This window comes from Chelmon rostratus, chromosome 21 (assembly GCF_017976325.1).
Source record: "Chelmon rostratus isolate fCheRos1 chromosome 21, fCheRos1.pri, whole genome shotgun sequence".
Classification (NCBI taxonomy): domain Eukaryota; kingdom Metazoa; phylum Chordata; class Actinopteri; order Chaetodontiformes; family Chaetodontidae; genus Chelmon; species Chelmon rostratus.
The window spans coordinates 2,769,698-2,791,402 of record NC_055678.1 but is presented as its reverse complement, the minus strand read 5'-3'; the positions used below and the strand labels follow the sequence as shown (position 1 = coordinate 2,791,402).

The following is a 21,705-nucleotide window of genomic DNA, read 5'->3' as shown; positions in this document are numbered from 1 at the left end:
GACAGCTTTTTTATTGGCTAAATAGTACCATCTAGTGGTAGCATGTGATACATGAGATGAGATTATGGAGCTTTGGAGGCCTTTAAGTTATTAATATTGTTATTATTATAGTATTATTATAAGCAGTAGTAGTATTCTAGTATTCTATTAGTCTTGTTACTTAATGTTGAATATTACTTAACAGATATATTCCTAAATGTAGTAGCATAATATGCATAGTTTACATATGTACATTTGCATATTGTTTATGGTTGATTTATATTGTAGTATAGTGTACATATTTTTTACAGATTTTTACACAGTCTCTAAGATGTTCCTTATTTCCTATTTCTATTTTATTTACTTTTTCTTCAATGGGAGCAACTGCAGCTGACCCAAATGCACCTTGAGGATCAGTGAAGTTTTCTGATTCTGATTCTTTCAGCTATTTTATTAGTATGAAGCTTATGTTAATATCTCATTCTACATGTTATCAATCATACAGTTTTTTTTCCTTTTATTTACAGGATTATAACACAGTGAGGATGTTATGCTGCCGGCTCCATGTACAGTTATTGCTCCAGAGTACAGTCAGTGAAGGCAACATGGACTGAAAAGAAGTAGTGAACATCTTATGAGAAAACTTTGCCACATATACAAACACTTGCACACACATTTACTGTGTTTGTATGCTCTGCCACTGTAACACCTGCTGTCTTTGCATACTGTATTAATTCATGTATCAATGAATAATTCATGTATTCTTTGAGTATATTGTTTATTATGACTTCACTGTACAGTTTTCTTACTTTAAACATGTTATTTTGCTCCATGGCACATAAACAACTTTGACTTACCATTTGTGGGGTTATTTATGGGTGAAAATAGCCCCAGACTGACTGTTGCTCTGCAAACACTGTTGTGGTGGTACTGTGGGGTTATGGGAGTGTGATAGATAACACTGTTATCTCAGGTTGCTGCGGGGTGTATGGGGTGTATTTGGTTTCACTTAAGATCTGTCCATCAGTGAACTTGAGAGTGTGACTGTGCATGGATGTTTTTGTATCTGAAGACGTACCTGCAACCATAATGACCTTTTATAAAAATAAAGTGAAAAATCTTATGGTTTTGTGAGTGAATATGTTTTGGAACCCAGCCAGTGTAAATGTGCTTCATCTCTGCAGCCTTCGTGTGTCATTCTCTGCACTAAAAGACTGACGCTGATGGACGATAGTGCTTGAATAAATAAAAACAACAAGCTCAAGGCTGTGGGAGGATGTGAGCAGATCTTACGTCCCCTGCTCTGCAGTATACCTGCTGTCCTGTGGAGTACAAAATGCACACGCTCTATCTTTTAAAGTGGACACTGCAGTTGTGGCCTCAAGCCCAGAACACCGGCATGTCTCCAGAAGAAAAGCAGCACGGACATCAGATATGTGTTATATATACTCTCACCTGCGCTAACGCATAAACACAGCACAGCTATCAGAGCACATTCCTGCACAGCAGCATCCTCTCCTTCATTGTGAACCTTTCCCCCAGTGAAGAAACAACTGAACAGCCAATGCTAATCCCTCAGCCCTCCTCCTCCCTCTCCTTTCCCAGGACATTTGCCAAGGTTACAGAGACGGGAGGGGAGGGGAGGCGAGCTGACACAAAGAAACACGAGGGGGTGAGCCACATGCAGAATGTATGAGACACCAGAGAGGAGAGAGAAGTCGACTCTGGGCCGAGCAGCTGCAGTTTTGTGTGGCGGCCTTTGTGAGGAGTTTTGGATCCGTCACGTCACAGGTCAGCCTTACATCTACGGCCCGTGAGACAATAAATTCCACTGCTGCTGGATTGCATCAGGAGTCAGCTGACGGGGGGGGGGGGGGGGGGGGGGGAGGAAACAGTGCAAGAGATGAGGAGGAGGTAGGAGAGGAGGGTTCAGGAGGCTCTTGAAGCAGCAGGAAGGGGGCTGGGCCTCTCTGACAATGCTTCTCACCAATAAGGACTTTCGCAACGCTAACTTTGACCTGTGGACTTCATGCTCAGCGTGGAGGCAGCGTTCAGCGGCGGCCGCTTGCAGCAGGACACAAAGCGAGGGGTGACTTTGCTCTGAGCCGCTCGTCAGCACAGGAGCTGACATGCAGTGCGGGGATGACAGGGGAGGAGGTGGGAGGATGGGGGAGATGTTAGTCAAGAGGAGAGGAGACTCAGAATGCAGTGAAGAGATGAAGGGAGAGCAGAAGAAGAATGGAGTGACAGGTGGTGAAGACGTGGAGAAGGAGTCCCTGATGATGGAGCTGACGAGGCTGGTGCAGAAGACGGTGAAAGAGAGCAGCTGGTGGGAGAGGAGAGGGATCGACTGCAGCATCCTGGCAGCAGCTTTCCTCTGTCTGCCACCTGGTAAGAAACTTCACGCAGCTGCTGGATCGAGGCCTGGTTTTATAAAGTCTCTACACGCTGTCAGCACAGAGGGGATGATAAGTTATCTCTGAAGCCAGAAACGTCTTTTACAGAACGTGGTTCACTTTAGAGTTATTTTAAGGCATCACTGAACATCAGCATCAGGAACCACAGATAAAAAAAAACGTTTGGCAAAATCTGACACATTTAGATTTTAGTTTAATTAATAATTAGAATTCAAGACTTTCTGTAGTGATGGCACGTCTGGGATGTCCGACTTTGAGCAGCATTTTTTTGTTTTATCACCTTTGAGTTGTAGCTACGATGCTGCAGTAGGAAAATGTAAAATTTCTATTAGAAGATAATTGTATGTAAGACTTTAACTAATGATTGTTTTCTCTATTTAATCTGTCAATTATTACTTTTTTCAAATAAAATGATTATTAAGATTATAAACTGTCAGAAAAAAAGGTGAAAATTAGCCAATAAGAATCTTGAGTGACGACTTAAATTGAAATTTTTTATCTGTCACAAATAAAGATGCAAATAACAAACATTCTTATTCTAATTTAATCTACTGATTCGATTTATTGTGGAATCTATAAAATGCCTACAAATGATGAAAAATTCCATCGCAGAAGGTAATGCCTTCAAATTTCTTGTTTTGACGAATCAAACAGGCCAAAACTCCAAATATTCATATACTGAATTTGCAGTTTTGCCATTTTTGCTTTAACTATTAATCAGTTGTCAACTTTATTAAACTGATTAATCATTTTATGTTTAATACATAATAAAATAAATCAACGTTAGCCTTATTGTCTCATTAATTAATTTATTTCATGTGGAAGGTGACCTCGTTCCATCGAGCATGTTTGCCTGTTTCTGAAATCCAAACACAGCTCTGTCAGTTCAGGGCTGTTGCCATAACTGGTTTACACATTCACAGTATCCCATGGTCCCCCCCTCTATCTGGGTCACTGGTGGTCGGCCACTGACCTCAATTAGGACGAGTGTCTATCGTCACTCATGACACTGGATCATTGGAAGTGACAGCTTTCAGCAGCACCACAGGCCACCTGGTTCAAACTCCACTCGTAATCTAGATTAATAATAGATTACTGCTGCATTCGCTCTCTTATAACTGTTTTTTTGTGAGTTTTCCTGAATCCATGAGTTTGTGCTGTAGTGCACGGGGGAAGACATACTCGCTTGAACTTGAATTCAGTCACACGGCGCGGCCGAGGAGGCATCTGTCATTGTGTATCACAGAGCTTGTGACTTATCACCTCGAAATAGGCTGCTTTGAAATCGGAGGTGCAGTATATTAGCACAGTTTTATTGGGTTAGGAAGGAAACGTGTCACCTAAACCCGGCCGTTCGAGCCAGCCGGCGAAGCCTCACTGGCTGCTTGTGTTACAGGGTTATTACAGTTAAGAAGCCCAGTCTGTTACCGCCACAATGCTGCATTTCATTAATTATTCAACGTGATCACAGTGAGGTCAGTTTATCAAACTGAGTGAGCACAGGAAGTCATTGTAAATGCTCTAATGGCTGCGAACATTGCACTGAGTGATCAGCGCTGAATACCAGACAAAGCAAACAAGAAAATCAGAATTGAAATGTGTATTTTACGTAAACCTCCACAGGAACGTTGCAGTGAGGTAATCATGAAAGGAACGCGACACAAAGCTGCACAGTCACCTCCAGCTAAGGATAAAGTTTCATTCTTCTTCTTCTTTCACCTGATCTTCCTGCCTGTCATGGCTGAAAGTGTCAGCGCTGCAGCAGTGGAGCGACTGGATGGACGCTCACAGTGAACAGATGCTACGCTGCGTGTTTCCAGCCAGTCGGTCTGTTGATTCCTCACTTTGGCCCAGAATCAAATACCTCGACAGCTATGGATTACTGTTCAAACTTCCATTTATGATCCCAGACAATGATCTCAGTGATCCCAGTGACTCTGTGGTCGGACTCTTCATGCAGCAAAAGTCACAACTCATTCATGTTCATTCACGTTAAATGTTAGCAAGACATTAACTTGTGAATGACCTAACACACATAACATTGTACTTAAACCTGCATTCATTGATTGTGTGAACGGTACACAGTCACTGATATAAAGTAGTGAACTTGTTAGCAAACAGTTGCTTATTTATGCACGGAGCAACATTAGCATTCACTTCTAGCCACATTAATGTTCAGCCAATAGTCACTCTCCTTTTAGCTCTGTTTTTGGTCTCCACCAACTCTTGGGAAAACTTTCTGGCTCTTTAGCTGCTGAATGCTCCGCTGTGTTCATCAGATAGTCGCTAATTGTGTCTGCCTGACTGTTCAAAGTGTTTAAACTGTGGGTTAAAAATCACTACGAGCATCAGCTTTCACATTACACAGTCATTTTTTTCGTTCTCATTGTCAAAATATTGATTATAGCATTAGCTTTATTTTGAAAGTTAGCTTAATTTAGCACATGTTAGCATTACACACCAAATGCTAATGCCTCCTAGCGTGATGTATCATGGTCTTGGATGGATTTGAACAAACATGACGGCTGACACACTGAAACATGACTTTTACTCAGATTAATTACAGGTAATTAAAGTCACGAGGAGAGTCTCAGACGTCCTCACATGTCTCCTGTGCTAAGGATAATGGAAACTTCTATCATTTATTTTTTATTTATTATTTTGCCCCACTAGTATTAATGATATAAGAATAAATAAGTTCTCTTTCCATTTTCCATACATCCAGCACCTTAGTTTCCTGGTGTGTAATGATCACTGCAGCCTCATGGGGCGCTAGCGTAGACTTTTAGCGTTGCTGAGCTGTGAGAGGTCAGCAGAGGCAGCCAGCACACATTTAGAAATAAAAGAAATGTGAGCTGTAATGTCTCAACCTAAAAGCTGCGTGGTGGCTCTCTGTCAGTGATAACTGTGGTCTCGTGTGTTCTGTTACAGAGGTCGAAAGATCAGTATCTGGTCTGAGTTCAGATTTCAGTCCAGCTGTGCTCTGTCTTGCAGCCTTCCTGCTGCTGGGCTCCTCTCAGGTCCTCTGCTTTGCGGCGGGCGTGCTGCTGATGGGCGTGGCTCACGCTGTCATCACCGTCAAGGGGACGCACCTGGCGAGCCACGGGGCACTGAGCGAGTCGCAGGCCTGGGCCAAGTTCTGGGCCGTCTTCTTCATCGAGGTGGGGTGTTCAGAAGCAAACTGACGTCTGTCGTTAAACACCTGAGGCAGCAGTGAGTTTAAAAGTAAAAACTGCTGACGTGCCCTTGAGCAAGGCAAACTAAGGCATAGTTTGTTATTTCGGGTAGAATATTTATTTTCTTCCTTGAGTTAGATGAGTTGACACATACCACTCTCACATCTTTGGGGTAAATATAAAGCTTGAGCAAGCAGCCAGTTAGCCTAGCTTAGCATAAAGGCTGGGAACAGGGGGGAGACAGCTTTCCTGGCTCTGTGTGTAACAAAAATTCTCATACCAGCACCTTTAAAGCTCAATAATTAACACGTTAAATCCCGTGCTTAATCTGTACAAACACTGAAGTCATTGTGGTGTTATGGGGGCTTGTGTGCTGGACTACTTCCTGGCCCTGCTGGTCGCCTGATAACTGCACAGGGGTGATAAGACTCCAGGAAGTCACTGCCCCCATCCCACAGTCTGGGTTGAGAAATATGAGTCTCTATTTTCTATATTTGTTGTGTAAATTAAAGAGACATAACGTGTTAACTGGTGAGCTCTGGAGGTGCTTTGGGCAGAGCTGCTAACTGTTTCCCCTTGTTTCCAGTCTTTATGCTAAGCTAACCTGTGTCCCAGCTGTTTGAGTGAAGCTGCTCTGTAATCAGTTGTAAACAGCTGTCCAGCTGTTGCAGCGCAGCTGTGAATGTGAAGCAGAGTGAGGCCTCATGCTCAGCCAGCCGACCCTCCAGTAATATTTACCACAGTGAACGTTCGCCCTTCATGGATGAGTCTAAAGCCGTGAAGCTGTGTTTAATAACCTTGCTGCTAGAACAGTCTCATGAACTTCTGAACCTGTGAATGTGGATCCGGATGTTTAATGAGCGTTCAGTTACTCTTTAAGTAAACAAAATGTCATCGGGATCTTTGCTGTTCTTTGCCCTCAGCTAATTTTTAGCTGCTTATCAAAGCAAGCGAGAAAAGAACATATAATAATAAATATTATAATAAAATATTAAAAATAGGTAAACTAACTACTACGACTTTGCTTAATGGCTTTAATGTGTTTGCATCGTGGTTTTGTTGATTGGATGTTCTCATGTGTCCTTCCGCTCAGATCTGCGGCTCGTTCTCAGCACAAGCCGGCATTCACGGCCACATCAAGATGCATCACGCTCACACCAACGTCATCGGACTGGGCGACTCCAGCGTGTGGAAGGTCCCCTTCCTGCCTCGCACCGTCTACCTGTTCGTAGCTCCCCTGGCCGTGCCCATCATCACTCCACTCGTTGCACTCGGTGAGAGGCGCCACAGGGCCGAAGCTGAGCGGAGGGTTTATGGGTTCACTCAAATATTTCAACATTAAATGTGACTATCAGCATAAAGCCGAGATAGATTTCTAACCTTCTGATCCTGTTCAAGGCCCCGTGTTACCTCGCCTCTCTCACTTAGCCGTGAGTTTATTCTCACACATGTGATGGTTTCTGATTCTGTGCTTTTGCAGCTCATCTCAAAGGACACTCGTTGGCCCATGTCGTTAGGACCATGCTGATGGTAGCACTGGGCCTGTATTCTCAGTACTGGCTGCTGATCCACGTCTCCGGCTTCCTGTCACCTCTGAGCGCTTTGCTCTGCATGCTTGTTTGCAGAGCAATGTTCTCGGTGCCGTATATCCATGTCAACATTTTCCAGGTGAGAAATACCTGCAGCAGGCCTGCTGCACTGTACGTGTTCACTACATGTTCCTGAGTCTACAGCCACGCTAGCAGCTCCGTGAGCCGTGCTAAGTCATAGTGGTGCTTTGCGCTACATGCATGCTAACATGCTGATGTTTCACAGGTTTAATGTTTAAAATGTTAAATGTTTTAGTTTTGTGTGTCAGTATGCTAACATTTGCTAATTAGCACTAAACACAAAGTACATGGGAGTCTCTTTAATTGGGCGTAAATCGAAGTAAGTTCATGTCTTGTAATAAGAACTCCCTAAAAACCTGGTATTTAAGCTGGATCAATGTGGTTTTGCAGGACGTGGTTTTGCAGGAAGCAGCAGTACACGCTTCAGCATGCATGTTAGCGTGTGCGTGCACGTAGTTTTCCTTTAATTTGTATATTTAGTCTCACACCTTTGTACGTGGAAATTGATGGTCTAGTAGTAGAAGCCTGTTTCGGTGGATACGGGAGAAGTATGAAGAAGAACCAGGTCTGTGTAGGGAGCAGGTCCTGATGGATGACTGGGTGAAACTCAGGAGTTCCACCCAGGAGAACCCGAAACCTAAACCTAAAAGCTGCTGTTTGTGTTCTGTGTGTAACCAAAAGTCAATGATGACTTTTTATTTTTACACTTAGTTGATTTATTGTTTTCTGGATTGGATGTGTGTGTGTGTGTGTGTGTGTGTGTGTGTGTATGTACATACTGCAGCCATGCATACATGTTCGCCGCTCACAGACTCGGTAAAGACTCTTGTGTCATCTCACGCCATCTGATTATGAGAGCACCTCTCGTTAGGCGACCTGAGAAACTCGTGCTGAATGCAGCTTTGTGCTGGATCAGACCTTTCAGGACTCTAACGGGATAAAAAGGAGCAGCTCATGCGTGATTTTCCCGGAGAGTCTGAGTCCTGCAGGTCATTGTGCATTGTTCTGATCAAAGTGTGTGTAGCTGGATTAGAAAACACAGGTTCTTGATGTGGAGTCGAGGGTCTAACAGGGAAAATGTTTGTTCTCTCTGGGGGGTCAGTCTGAAAACCAGTTCTGGCTTGTCCCCTGGTGCCGTTTTTGGCTAATGTCCTGTCTTTTTCCCCTGAACTCAACATCCCACGTTCTTCCAGCTGAGGATGACCTTTGGTTTGGGTGACTCCGGTGTCTCATTTGAAAATATTGAGTACTAAAACTCTTCCCATTTCCTTTATGTATGAGAAAACACTTGATGTACACATTGACACTGTTAAAGCGTACTTTATATACTTTTTATACTTTATACTCCTCATTTTGCATTTGTGCAAGCAGTGTTGGCAGTTTTTTGTTGCTTTGGCCCATCGATGCCAAACAAATGTTGAAATTCAAGTGAGTGAAAAGCAGTTTGGTGAACTGGTTCCTGACCCTGTGGTCCAGGTTCACTGTGGGTCAGCTCGTTGGTCAGGGTGTTAAGCTGGAAGTATTCAGTATCGCAGCTGCTGTTTGTGTGGTTCACAACACAGAGCAGCTTCACAGAAACTAAACCAACACTGCGAGAACTCACAGCTCGTTAAACAAAGTTTAACTGAAGACCTCCAGAGTTTTCTGTCCTGGTCTGTGGTCTTCAGAGGGAGGAGCAGGGTGTCACTGCTGGTCCAAATTACAACAAAGCACTTTAATATAATGTTTCTCAGCAACTGTATTACCACAGATAGATGATGTAGATATTGATATAGATAGATGATATACTCAGTGGTGGAATGTAACTAAGTACATTTACTGTGTGTAATCTGCAGCACATCGGCCTCCACATGTTCTCTCCGACCCAGCGACCTAAGAGGATCTACCAGATGACCCACGGAGTCCTGAACCTGCCGCGTAACTTCCTGCTGGACTGGATGTTTGGACACTCGCTCATTAACTGCCACGTGGAGCACCATCTCTTCCCCTTCCTGTCTGATAACATGTGTTTAAAGGTAAAAGTAATCACGGGTCAGACTGTCACGTGGGGTTTTATCTTATGTGCCAAAGGGTTTTCGTTCAGTTTTCTTCTGGTTTAGAAAATAACTAAAGCCATAATATTTTCATAATATTTATTTTATCCATTTTTACTGGCTGATACTGAAATCCATAACGAGTCGGAAGTCAATAGTTCTCCACTTATGCTTCCCGGTGCTCAGGAAAACATGGACGCCTGCATGCACTGATGTTTGTAGCTCAAGTTTCTGCAGTTTTTAAACACGCTAGCAAAGACCTCTATCAGGCACAAATCTACTGGAACCGGAAACGGCGACAAACACATCACAGCATGAAGTAAACGCTGATGAACGGGTGCTTCCTGCTCAGAGTGAACGCTGTTGAGACTCAGGTCAGTGAACTCGGGCTTCACGGGTCTTACCTGAGTGTCCGACCTGGACCACCTGCTCGTCGCAAAGCTTTTGATGTGATAAAACTTCACTTTGATGAGCAGAATAAAACTCATTCATACTTGAGTACATCGGGTCATTCAGAGAAGACGCTGGTCCAGCATGTAAACATCGTTCTCTCAGCTTGATGTCCTCCATCACACAGAATCATCAAGTCTCTTCATTATCAGGGAGTCGGGAACATCAGCAAGGTCGACATCTTATCGTTACCTGCAGACGCCAGAGTCTGCTTGCGGCGTGCCGAGCGTGAAGGACAGCGAGGCCAAATCATGTCAGTGTGTCATGACGCACAAATCAAACGCTCCTTCATATGCATAATAAAAGTTTGGACCAGATAAATCTAAACATACTATATTTAGAATTGACAAAACAAACGCACCTCAAGGTCCATTTAGTAGTTTTATTTTGGAGCTTTTACGCCCCCCTAAAGGGAGTTTTGGTGCCTTTTATGCAGTTTGTCCTCCGTTACCCTCGTCATCGCCCCCTGCTGGTTGTGCACCCTCATCCACAGCCAAGGGCAAACCGTCTCACTGTCACATTATCCCTGCTGGATCAGCGGGTTTATTAGAGGCTTTGGCTTCGTGAGATTACTTCATAAACACAGAGTTAACAGAAGTTAATGCATTGTGTAAACTGAGGTTTTATTGCCAAACATGTCGGAACAAAACTACTGGCAAGAAATGCAAGTTTCTCTTTGTTTTGATGATGAAGTATGCAAAGATAAGGCTGAATCCTAACTACAGATATCATGAAACGTTGATTACTTATATTAAGACAATTATCTTTATATATTACAAGCTTTCTGAAATGTTTTCTGACGGCACATTTAAAGCAAACAGTGTGAACCTCTCTGACATTTCAGCTCCATGCGATTGATTTGTGTGGGAGAATATAAACGCACACAGAGTTGCATCATGGGAAACGTAGGATTAAGTGTTTTTGGCTCATAGTAAGAACGTAGTTAGGTGTGTGTGCAGGCTGTCCTCATTCCCCAGTCGTCAAACACTGACGTTTCATCACGGCCCTCCGCGTCTCACACAGATGCTGAAGGTTTAGCTAAAGGTTTAGCATCTGTGTGAGACGCTGAGGGCCGTGATTAAACGTCAGAGTTTGACGACCGTGTGTGTGTGTGAGATGGCTTTGTAGCCATGATGTCTATTCACTGTCGATGCTGTTCAGAGGTTTCTTGGTTTGTTAGACTGAGTTGTTATTTTGTGTTGTTCACACCTGTGAAAGAGGCCCCGTCTCTCTGCAGGTGAAGCCTGTCGTGTCCAAGTACCTGGCTGAAAAGCAGCTTCCATACCAGGAGGACAGCTACCTCTCCCGCCTTCACCTTTTCTTCCACAAATACCAGGAGCTGATGGTGTTCGCCCCGCCCATCACAGAGCTGGTGGGAGTGCAGTGATGAAGAAAAGCTATTCAGACTCATGACTGCTGCAGCTGAAAAGCCTCGGCGTGTTTCTGCTGACATGTCACAACCTCCACAGTCCAGGTTTGAATAATCTCTATCTGAACCGACAGGTTTCTAATCAATAGCACACTGACACATGATGGTAGGAGCTGAATTAACAAGAAATCTTCATGACTGATATTTATAATCATTAACTGAATCAGTATCTGACATGTCTAGAGGTAGTTTCATAAATAGCACAAAGAAAAGTGCTCAACTAAAAGCTAACTTAGCTTTAGTGGTTGCTGTATTAAAATGCACTGTAGGAGATTAACCACAGGTTCTGAACTGACCTGGGGTCTGTCTCATGAAGCACTGAATTCAACTTAGTGTGGCCCTCTGTCAGTTCCTGCTGGTCTTGGATAACTGATCTCACACAGGCGGTTACAAGCCGCCTCGTATTTAATGTGATATAACTGATCAATTCAGTGACTGCAGTATTAAAAAATAACAGTTCATTAAGGTAAAAGCTACATGAACTAAGCACAACAGTAGGATATAAAAACAGCAATAGAAATATAAACTGATGCAGTAACCAAATTAAATGACTGTTAATTTGCTGTATCTCATAGGCTTTAATACACTTTCTCATATGTATAATTTATTGTCATTTATCAGAATACAATTTTACAGAGCTAGTATAAAATCAATCAAATCTTTCATGATCACTGTGACTAAGAACATGATATTTAACCTTTTAAAGGAGTGTTTCAGATGTTTTTCCAGATTTGTTTCTCCCTGCTTCTGGTTCTGTATGCTAAGCTAGGCTATTCACCTCCTGGCTCCAGCTCTGTACTGTATTTAATGGACAGACAGACAGACAGACACAGAGTGGGGTTGATCTTCTTTAAAAAAAGCAATAAATGTATTTCCCAAAATGTCAGACTCTTCCTGTAGCAGTGTGTGTTGTGGATGCAGAGAAGCGTCCTGCAGACAGTGGAAAAGATGTTTTATTGAGAAACTGAACTGAGAAACACTCAACAAATTGTCCTCTGCTGCTGGTTGACACCACTGATGCTGCTTCGTGAGACAGACTCTGTTTCCATAGCGACAGATGTTGGTGCGAAATGTTTGATTTTCGGTGTCGTCGAAGGCACATCCTGCACTGTAGCTACGACACAAACAATAAGGACAAAGATGTTTCTCAGTGTGTTTTATTTTGTCTGATAATAAATTTTAACATGAATTTTCAAGAACTGAAGTTGCATTGTCGCCTTTTTTTGGACTAATTGTCTTATATTTCAGTATCCAAACATCTGTGCTTATGACATACAACAGTTAAAGCACTGATGATATATATTTTTGCCACTTGGGGGCAGCAGAACAAACTTGTTTACATTCACATTGATTCATTTGGCAGATAGTTGACAGACAAAAGCGATGAAATGAGATATTTACACATTGAGCAGACACATTTATTTGTATTGTGTTTGAGGACATGTGACGAATAGAAGTGCAACATTCAGAGGAAGTGCAGAGTCAGGTGATTATTCTCTGAGGGTTCATCATTATGAATGGCTCCTGTCACCTTCCACATTCAATCTGTTGTTGATATAAAGATATAGATCAGTGCAGCTTTAATTTCAGAGGGCTCATGAGTTCTTTTTATGTGCTTCAGGCCTGTTGAGGTTGTCGATTCAGCACTATTCAACCAAGTCCTATTGGTCTCTGCAGAATAAAATATATAGATGATGAGAAGCTAACCACGCAGTTCTGGTGCCTGAACCAGGTGTGTCACAGTGGGCGTGTAGTTACTGAGTCTGCAGCCACACCTGCTCGTAAAATCACAGAGAAAATGAGAAAACAGCAACAGGACAAATCCATGTCTCTGATTGGCCGAACACACATTTGATTAATCACATGACCACACGAGAGCCGCTCTGAATGTTCCTCTTAACTTCAGGCACACAGTGCGTCTTGTTGTTCGGCAGATAACTCATGCTGGGCTCTGGTCACATGGTGGCAGCATCTGACCTGATCTGAATCTGATTCACTCAGTGTATTTACGTTTTCGCTGGATTTTCCATTTGCACTTTGGAACAATGTGCACACGACAAAGGCCTGCAGCAGAGATTTCCTCAGTTTTATCAAGATAGTTCAATCGTGCTGGAACAGATAGAGAGACAGAGCAGCCGATGAGTCCATCAGTGCGCTGAGAAAAGCCATCTGTAAATAATCAGACTGCAAGTTTTAGCTCACGTTCAAACACAAAGCATGAGGGAGGCTGCAACTCTACACCTCTGTGTTCCTCCAGTGTGGACTCCACCCTGTGGTTTCTCTTTCCCTCAGAGAAGGGGAGGGCAGTGATTGTGCACGGGGGTGTATCACTGTTTGCCAACCCGCCTGCTTACAAGTGAGCGCAGAGGGGGCGGATTTCATTTAGACTGAAACTCTGGGCCTGGACTGACATCCTCTAGGTGTGGCTTTCCAGGCTCGTCAGTGTGATCCAGGAACTACCGGCTCACAAAAAGTGGCTGAGCCAGTTATTTTCAGAGAGAGGAGGAGAAGCCAGCAGACAGAGAGGACAGGCTGAAGACATGGCAGACACAGCGGCTGAAGAGGCAGCTCCCGTCTCCAAACAGCAGCAGTCCGGCGTCTCCTCAGGTGAGCAGGACAAAAGTCCCGAGGGTCTGCAGAGCCCCGACAAGCCCGAGCCTGCTGATGCTCCCAAACACAACGGGACAGAAGCTGATGCTCCTGTCATCGAGAACAAGGAGGAGCAAAGTCAGGACTCCAAGACGGCAGAGGAGGTCAAAATCCAGGAGGATCTGAAGGAGTCTGAGGACCCCAAGAAGCCTGAGGAGGAGAAGAAAGAGGCAGAACAGACAGACAAAGAGGTGAAAAATGGAGAAAAAGAGGAGGTCAAACAAGAGGAGGTGAAGGAGGAACCTTTGGGCCCTGATGATGTGGTGTGTGACTCGTGTATCGAGAGCCCCTGCAGGGCCCTCAAGTCCTGCCTCACCTGCCTGGTGTCTTACTGCGAGGCTCACCTCCGGCCTCACCTGGAGAACCCGAAGTTTCAGAACCACCGGCTGGTGGAGCCGCTCAGGGACATCGAGAGGCGGACCTGCGAGAGCCACAAGTGGCCCCTGGAGCTCTTCTGCAGCGCTGACGCCTGCTGCGTCTGTCAGGACTGTGTGACGGAGGACCACAAGGGCCACAACACCATCCCTGTGGTGGAGGCTCGCAGACAAATAGAGGCAAGTCATACGTTTCTCATCTACTGTGTCAGTTTCCTTTCAGGGGAGCTCCTCAAATCTGCAAATTCATATATCTAAAATTTGAAAGCTAAACCTTTAGTCTAATGTTCAACTCAAACTGACTTGATGCAGTTTTGTTGTTGGACTCACTGGTTTCTAACCTGTTTGGTCTAAATGAGGCAGAATCTATCTGGAGCTCCTCGTCACAGGTTACAGCTAAACTCAGCGTGCTCTTTGAAGGAGACCTAGAGGCCTCAAAGTCTCCAGTATTTCACAAGAAAAAGACATGAAGTCAGAAAAATAAAGTTATTTCTGGGTCCTGAAGTTGGGAACCACACGTCTGAATGATTTATTAAGTAACAGTCACTGGTTCTGGATTGTGAGGACTCGCTGATTTTCTGTTTTATATCAATATGAGTTTAATATCTTTGAGTTGTTTTTTTTTGCTTTTGGTCGGTTGGACAAAACTGGTAATTTAAAAACACATTTCATGGCATTTTTAAACCTAATTATTGATTATTTGATAATTATAATAATCCTTAGTTTGTTGCAGCAGTATTTGAAAATAAGCCTAGAACTTCTTCACGTCACAGCCTCCTGTGTTATCTGACAGCTGTGTGTTTTCATTTCTCTTTTATTTTTCGACCTGTGACAAAGTCCACGACCGTGACGAGACACTGAGGACTGAAATATTCTGACAGAGAAACAAGTCTTTCAAGACCAGAGTTAAATGAATTTCCATTGAAGAGGATGTGTGTATTTATATCTAGTCAAGTCTAACTGAGCAGCACTGATGGATGTAACCTTCAGCATCAGTAACGAGGGGATGAACTGTATCCTCCAAATCCATCGCAGTTGTTCTCACATGTCCCACAATGCAGCTCTTTAAATCGCTTTAAATCCAATCAGGACAGTCATTAGGACTTAATATCCACTGTAAAGCTCATCATATCACGCTCTGCTCTGTGCGATTCGTGAGATTGTTTGGCAGCCTGGAAACCCAACGCTCGGTTCAGTTTAGATCCTCTGACGCAGCGAGAGCTCAGGCTTCAGCTGAAGTGTCATTTGTCTCACTTTTTGACAGTTCTTGACCCTCAGGTTCAAGCATCCTGGTCCAGATTCCTGCAGAGATCTGTAGCTTTTAGCCTCCACCTGTTATTTGCGGAGTGTGTTGTTACAAAACCTCAAAGTGCTTCATTAGAGCAAACACTGTTGGGAGGCTCACAGTGTCAACAGAGCTGTTTGAAAATGTAGGTGGAAACACCACAAAGGCTACTCGTGACCGCAGCTGCATTCACTGACCTGCAGAACTTTAAATCTCTAAATGTGTTTGAATAGTAAACAAGACGGGAAATGATAATACTGACGTTTAAATGAGAATATTTTCTGCCGAAGAGGAAACTGTGGTGTATTCCCACAGGACAGACACCAACAGTAAGAAAAACATGGAAAACAATGGAGTGAAATGACCTGAAATTCCTGTTCAGAGCTCAGGTTCTGCATTGGCACAAGATAATTCCTCCCTTTAGAGAATCTCTTTTTAATCTTTAGAGCCTCTCACGTATTAGCATTAAAGGAGGTAAACATGTGTTCCTCTGAAAGATAAAAACCTGACAACGTTTCCTTTAACAGCACTCAGCTCTGTTCTGAAGTACATACAGTATTTTGTATTTAAATATAAAATAATAGAATATGATAGAATATAATAAGTTTTTACTTGTGGTTCATGTTGTATAAATTTAACGAGGATGTGTTATTTCAGGCTAAAAATCCTTTTTATCGTGCAGCAGACAGAATATTTTTAATGCTGATGGTTAGAAGAGTCTTTGAGGATTCAGGAACACCTTCAGAACAGAAGACCTGGGTTTTTCTGACATTGTTGGATATTTAACTTTTATTATTTCTGTTGCAGCTGGATGTCACAAATTCACTCTCGACACAAGCGCTGAGTAGCTGTATCTTGTATCCTGTGCAGATATTTGTCACAGTGCCAAACAGTGGATTTGGTATACCTGTTTAACACTGTAGAATTTCTGGCTTGTCAGCACAAGCTCTGCTTCTGCTTTGTCACGATAAATCATCCAGCTTGAACCAATGGACGAGTTAAACTGTCAGAGCAGAGCAAATATAGATGTGATTATATAAAGATGAAGATTATGCTCACCACCTAACCTGCTAATCTGGGTTTGTACAGCCAGGTCAGGTACTGTTGAGTATTTAATAGTGGTTTTCCGCTGAATTAATTGAAGTTATCATTCATGTGTTATTTTTTCTATTGTAGCAATAATAGCCCTTATTTGTGCACTTTTCAATATTACAATGTGCTTCACAAAACACAAGCAAACATTTCCAAACATTAATCTAACAAAGATGATTTACACGACACATACATGTACAAGGTAGAAGTGAAATGACACATAAAGAGTTAAGAATAAAGACATGCAAGATTTTAAAGATTAATTTAAGTAAATATTTAAAGGAAGTCGAGTTTCAACAGGAAGAGTTTGGAGGCTCAGGAATACTTTTACGTTTTATTATGAGATCTAACCCACATGTACCTGAGCTTGAGTGCAGGTGAATATGACCTCACAAATATACATTATATACATTTTCTAACCTGAGACATACAGTATTGCAGACTGTAAAGTGAAGACTTTAGTGAAGTAGTTATTGATTTTTGGTTGAAAACAGCTACAGATCATCTGCATATAAATTTAGTCCAGTCACCACTGCAACTGCATTTTGTTGTCTTACAGGTCCGTGTGGGCTACACATTTAAATGTCATGGCACAATAAAAACATAGCTGGCATAGAATAATATCTCTGTAATAAGAGAGATCCCGCCCTCACCAGAAAAACAGTCGTACAGGTCTGATTTGCATGTAAATTATTTCGACCCATATTTACTTTTATTTTTAAGTGGCGACCTCTAGTGGCCAAAGTAACAATGACAGGAGCAAAGGATCAAGTCAGGTGATGAAGTAGAAAGAGCAAAGAAGTTTGCATTTCTTTGTTCCACAAGCAAACACAGGACTTTTCACCCAGGAGGCCGACGTTGGTGTCCAGTGTGAAACTGAAAATGTGAGCGTTGGCCCATTTTAACTTACGTAACGTACTTAAGTTCCGTCATGTGCCAAACAGCAACCTCCTAATTTTAACCAAAGTTCTTCTCCTAACGCTAACCAAGCAGCTTTTGTGCGTAAACGAAAGCAAACTGCGACTGTTTAACCACATGACAATGAAGGTCCAATGACAGCTTGTCACTGGTACCAACCGACGGTCGGTCATATGTCCTTTTAGTAGTAATCGACAATCACCTTATTCAGTGGCGTGTTGTCATCTTTTACCCTTCACCAAATGAAATTCCTCAGTACATTTTAGCTGTAGGGTATTTCTATAATAACTTCACAAATATTGGTTGTTTTTCAGCATAGACTTGATGCCCCGTCACACTGTCTCAAGCAGAGACAGTGTTTCCCTCAGGGCCTCAAATTTAATGGAAAAGAATTTTACTTGAACAGCAGCTTCAGCTCCGGAGTCGCCCGGACCTGCCCGAGGAATTCACGCTTGAGTCTGCAGACAAGCCGATGCTTTGAAATCCACAAACATCAGAGTCACACACATCCTGTGTGACCCCCGACAGAGTCGAGGAAACTAGGAAGCAACGCAGCTTTCCTGAAGAAACAGCCTCAGTGTTTAACAAATAATTTGCTCTCCATCTGTTAGGATCTGGCATATTTTCAGCATGACAGCATGGTTGTGGTTTCCGTGAGGAGACTTGCTGAACTCTGTTCTCTTATGTTCACAGAGGGAACTCAGGGAGAAGCAGACTGAGATGGTGAAGACCGTGACAGCGGCAGAGAACGCAATCAACAAACTTCAGCTCAACACGGTCTCGATTGAGGTAAATACACCACATGACTAACCTGAAATGACCTCACTGTGTGCATGTCACATGGATGTCACAATGAACTATCAGTTGGAGGCGACTATTTTTGGTTTGAGAAACTACCACACTTTAAGCCCTGAGGTGAGGGAGCCACCCAAACCCAACAGGTTTATCTGGGCTATGGGAGGAAACCCATGTTTTTATTTGGTTGAGTGTGGTGGTGAGGCAATGAAGCATTCCCTCACCGAGCTTCCAGTTATGTAAGACCACCATGTGACCGGGTGCATTCCCAACCTGTCGCCTGTTAGAGCCTTTGCGATCCATCACTTCCTGTCTCAGAATGTAAAGGATGCTCGGTTCAAACAATACGATCAGAAACTGAAAACCCTTTTCCACAGCATTCTGTGACGGAGGTGCGAGACGTGATCGAGAGCCAGTTCGAGGAGCTGCAGGCAGTGATGGAGAGGGCGAAGCGGGAGGTGATGGAGATCCTGGAGGGCGAGGAGAAGCAGGCGCTGAGGCAGGCTGAGGGCATCCGGGTTCACCTGGAGCAGAGGTGCACTGAGCTGAAGAAGACACAGGCCCAGATGGAGAAGCTGTCAAAAAACAAAAATGATGTGGATTACTTACAGGTAACAGCACCAGGGTCAAGGTGGTTTCTCAAGGACGAAGTTAAAGGCTGCAGAAGCCCTCATGTTGTAATTCCTGCATGACTCTGTGTTTGTTCTGTAGGAGTATTCAGAGTGGAAGAAAGAAGCCACTGATATTTCTCTGCCCGGGGTCTACATCGGCCTGATGGACCGCCTGAATTCCTTCAGCCGTGTGATCGTTGACTCCACGCAGGAGCTGTGTGCCATGCTTGTGTCCTCATACATAGAGAAAGTTAAAGAGACGTGCAAAAATGGTAAGAAAAAATAGCACGAATGATGCTGCCGGGGAAAATCTCGCTGTAGCACCAAGGTGCAGATGTACAGATAGTCGTCTGTCTGGGCGTGTTCACGCATGTAAAGAATTTTCAGCCTGTGTGTCATAGCCTCAGAGCTCAGGTACGCAGCGGTGGCTTCATGTGCCTGAAAACCACCTGTGTGCTTCATGAGTCACCTGCTTTGTGTGTCAAATGCTGAAAGACAGCACACACTTGTTTTGTGCCAACTAAAGGCAAAGTTCATGCAAATAAATTGAGATTGTGATGCGTTACAGAGCCTGAAACATATTCTCTTTCATTGCAGACAAGATGGGAATAAAGACAACGGTTCATGAAATTGTTGCGGCAAAACAGAACATGTCTATACCGGATCCAGTGACGCATGCCGACTTCCTCAAGTGTAAGTGTTTTGTGGGTGTGAATATGGGTCATTGTGCTGCGATGCTGCAGTCATGCTTATAGTCATGATTTGCCTAAAGTGAAGAGTTTCACTTCCCAGTGTTCCACATCAGCAGAAAAGCGTGGATATCACAGCAGGACATTTATGCATCTTAATCCAGTTTGAGAGCAAAGACGATGCGTTTATGCGACTGTTGTTTCAAGGTCCTATGAAACAGGCTCTGGATCAGATTAATCAGTGTACGAATTCCTGAGTACAGGAAGAAACACGGATGTGGCCTGGAGGGCTGGAGTAAGAAAAAGTATGGAAGTATTTTCAGCTAAAATACTTGAAGTAACACTTTGCTGAAAGAGTCTGCAGAAAAATGTCTCCTGTGACTGATGGATTATCATAAATGACACTATTAGAAGTTAATACTGATGCATTAATGTGTGAGCAGTGTCGAACTGTTGGAGCTACTCGAGGTGGAGCCAGTTTGAACTACTGTGTCGCCTAGTGGTTCCAAACCTAGGGGTCAGGCCCCTCCAAAGGGTCATAAGATACATCTGAGGGGTCCTGAGATGATTGATGGGAGAGGAAAGAAAAAAAAAGTTATGCTACACAAATTCATTCATACTTTGGGCTTTTCTCTATTCTTTTACCTTCTATCTATTTTGAAAAATTGGATCGTTTTTACTTATTTGAACATCATACAGTGTGTAGGGGTTCAGGGGAGCAATTGGTGACATTAGTGAATAATCACCTGAAATCTGCCATGTTTTTACAGAAGCCTGGATCAGGCACAACAAACCAAATTGTTCATATCTTTAGTGGCTACTGTATGATTCCTGACACACCTGGAAAGGGTGGAGAGAGGCAAGGGGTATTTGGTTCGGTTGCAGTGTCAAACCACAACACTATATACCAGTAAATCCTTCACACTGGGCCTTTAAATGAACCGATGTGAGAAGTTTCGAGGAGAAATGTCTCTTTGGTGGAAATGCTAACAACTCATGAACATCTGGAACATGACAAGGAGCCACAACTACACACTGATTTTTTGTGACCTCCTGAAAAGCACAGTTTTAATCTTTAACAAGGCTGTGTTTGATGAGATGATCATGTTTTTTTTAACTGAAATGTAACCACAGCTGTCAGATCCAGGTAGTCCTTTAAAAAGCACAATATTAAAAACATTAAACAACAATATGTTGACCTTTGTGACTGCAGTGGTATTTGCAGTAGTGACTGCTGTCTTATGCAACAGTTACAACACAAGTAAACTAACAAATCCGCAATCCTCTCCCAGATGCCGCCCACGTGAGTTTCGACCCTGATACAGCTCACAAGTTCCTGCGCCTGACAGAAGAAAACAGGAAGGTGACTAATACCACGCCCTGGCAGCACCCTTACCCTGACATACCTGAGCGGTTTGAGAACTGGCGCCAAGTTCTGGCGACGGAGAGTTTCTATCTGGGGCGGCACTACTTTGAGGCAGACATCAGCGGCGAGGGCACGCACATCGGTCTGACCTACAAGAGCATCGACCGCAAAGGCAATGAGAGCAACAGCTGCATCACAGGAAACAACTTCTCCTGGTGTCTTCACTGGAACGGCCGCACCTTCTCCGCCTGGCACAGCGACGTGGAAACCCCTCTGAATGTGGAGAAGTTCACTCGGATCGGGGTTTATGTGGACTACACCAGAGGCCTCCTGGCTTTCTACGGCGTGGATGACAGCATGACGCTCATCCACGAGTACCAGGCAGAGTTCCTGGAGCCTCTTTACCCGGCTTTCTGGTTGTCCAAGAAGGAGAATATCGTTGCCTTGGTGGCACCAGGGGAGCCATTAAGGCTAAAAAGCCCCTCTCCTCCCACATCACCCGCAACCGGAGCTGTGGTTTCAAAAACAGCAGCATAGCAAAGATGCAAGTGATGTCAGTTTGTCAGGGATCGTTTAAGTGACAATTCAGCAATGACTACTGTTCTATGAAATGTTTGTGTCCCAACAACAGACAAATTATCTGTACTTTAGAGAAAAAATATGAGAAGTTTCACCCTGTTGTTTTGTAAAACTCATATGATAAATTGTGAATGTTTCTCTTGTGTATATTTGGGCTCAAGTCATATTTATACTCCTGTGTACGTTTGGGACTGTTGTTACTTCTCATCACACTGTGAATTCTGAGGTGCAAATAAAAATGTGTGTCTTCATT

General features: G+C 43.5%; 2 protein-coding genes across 2 annotated transcripts; both read left to right on the top strand.

Annotated features, from left to right (window-relative positions):
• Positions 1-2,108: 2,108 nt before the first annotated feature.
• Positions 2,109-11,052, top strand: fads6 (fatty acid desaturase 6). Its single transcript, XM_041963330.1, has 6 exons — positions 2,109-2,370; positions 5,391-5,557; positions 6,666-6,846; positions 7,053-7,240; positions 9,018-9,197; positions 10,903-11,052. Exons 1-6 carry the CDS (start codon positions 2,109-2,111, stop codon positions 11,050-11,052), a joined length of 1,128 nt encoding a protein of 375 aa, XP_041819264.1.
• Positions 11,053-13,523: 2,471 nt separating this feature from the next.
• Positions 13,524-21,705, top strand: trim16 (tripartite motif containing 16). The gene is made up of 6 exons (XM_041963227.1): positions 13,524-14,297; positions 18,106-18,201; positions 18,585-18,818; positions 18,919-19,090; positions 19,416-19,511; positions 20,800-21,705. The coding sequence occupies exons 1-6, from the start codon at positions 13,635-13,637 to the stop codon at positions 21,408-21,410; spliced, it is 1,872 nt and encodes a 623-aa protein (XP_041819161.1). The 5' UTR covers positions 13,524-13,634; the 3' UTR covers positions 21,411-21,705.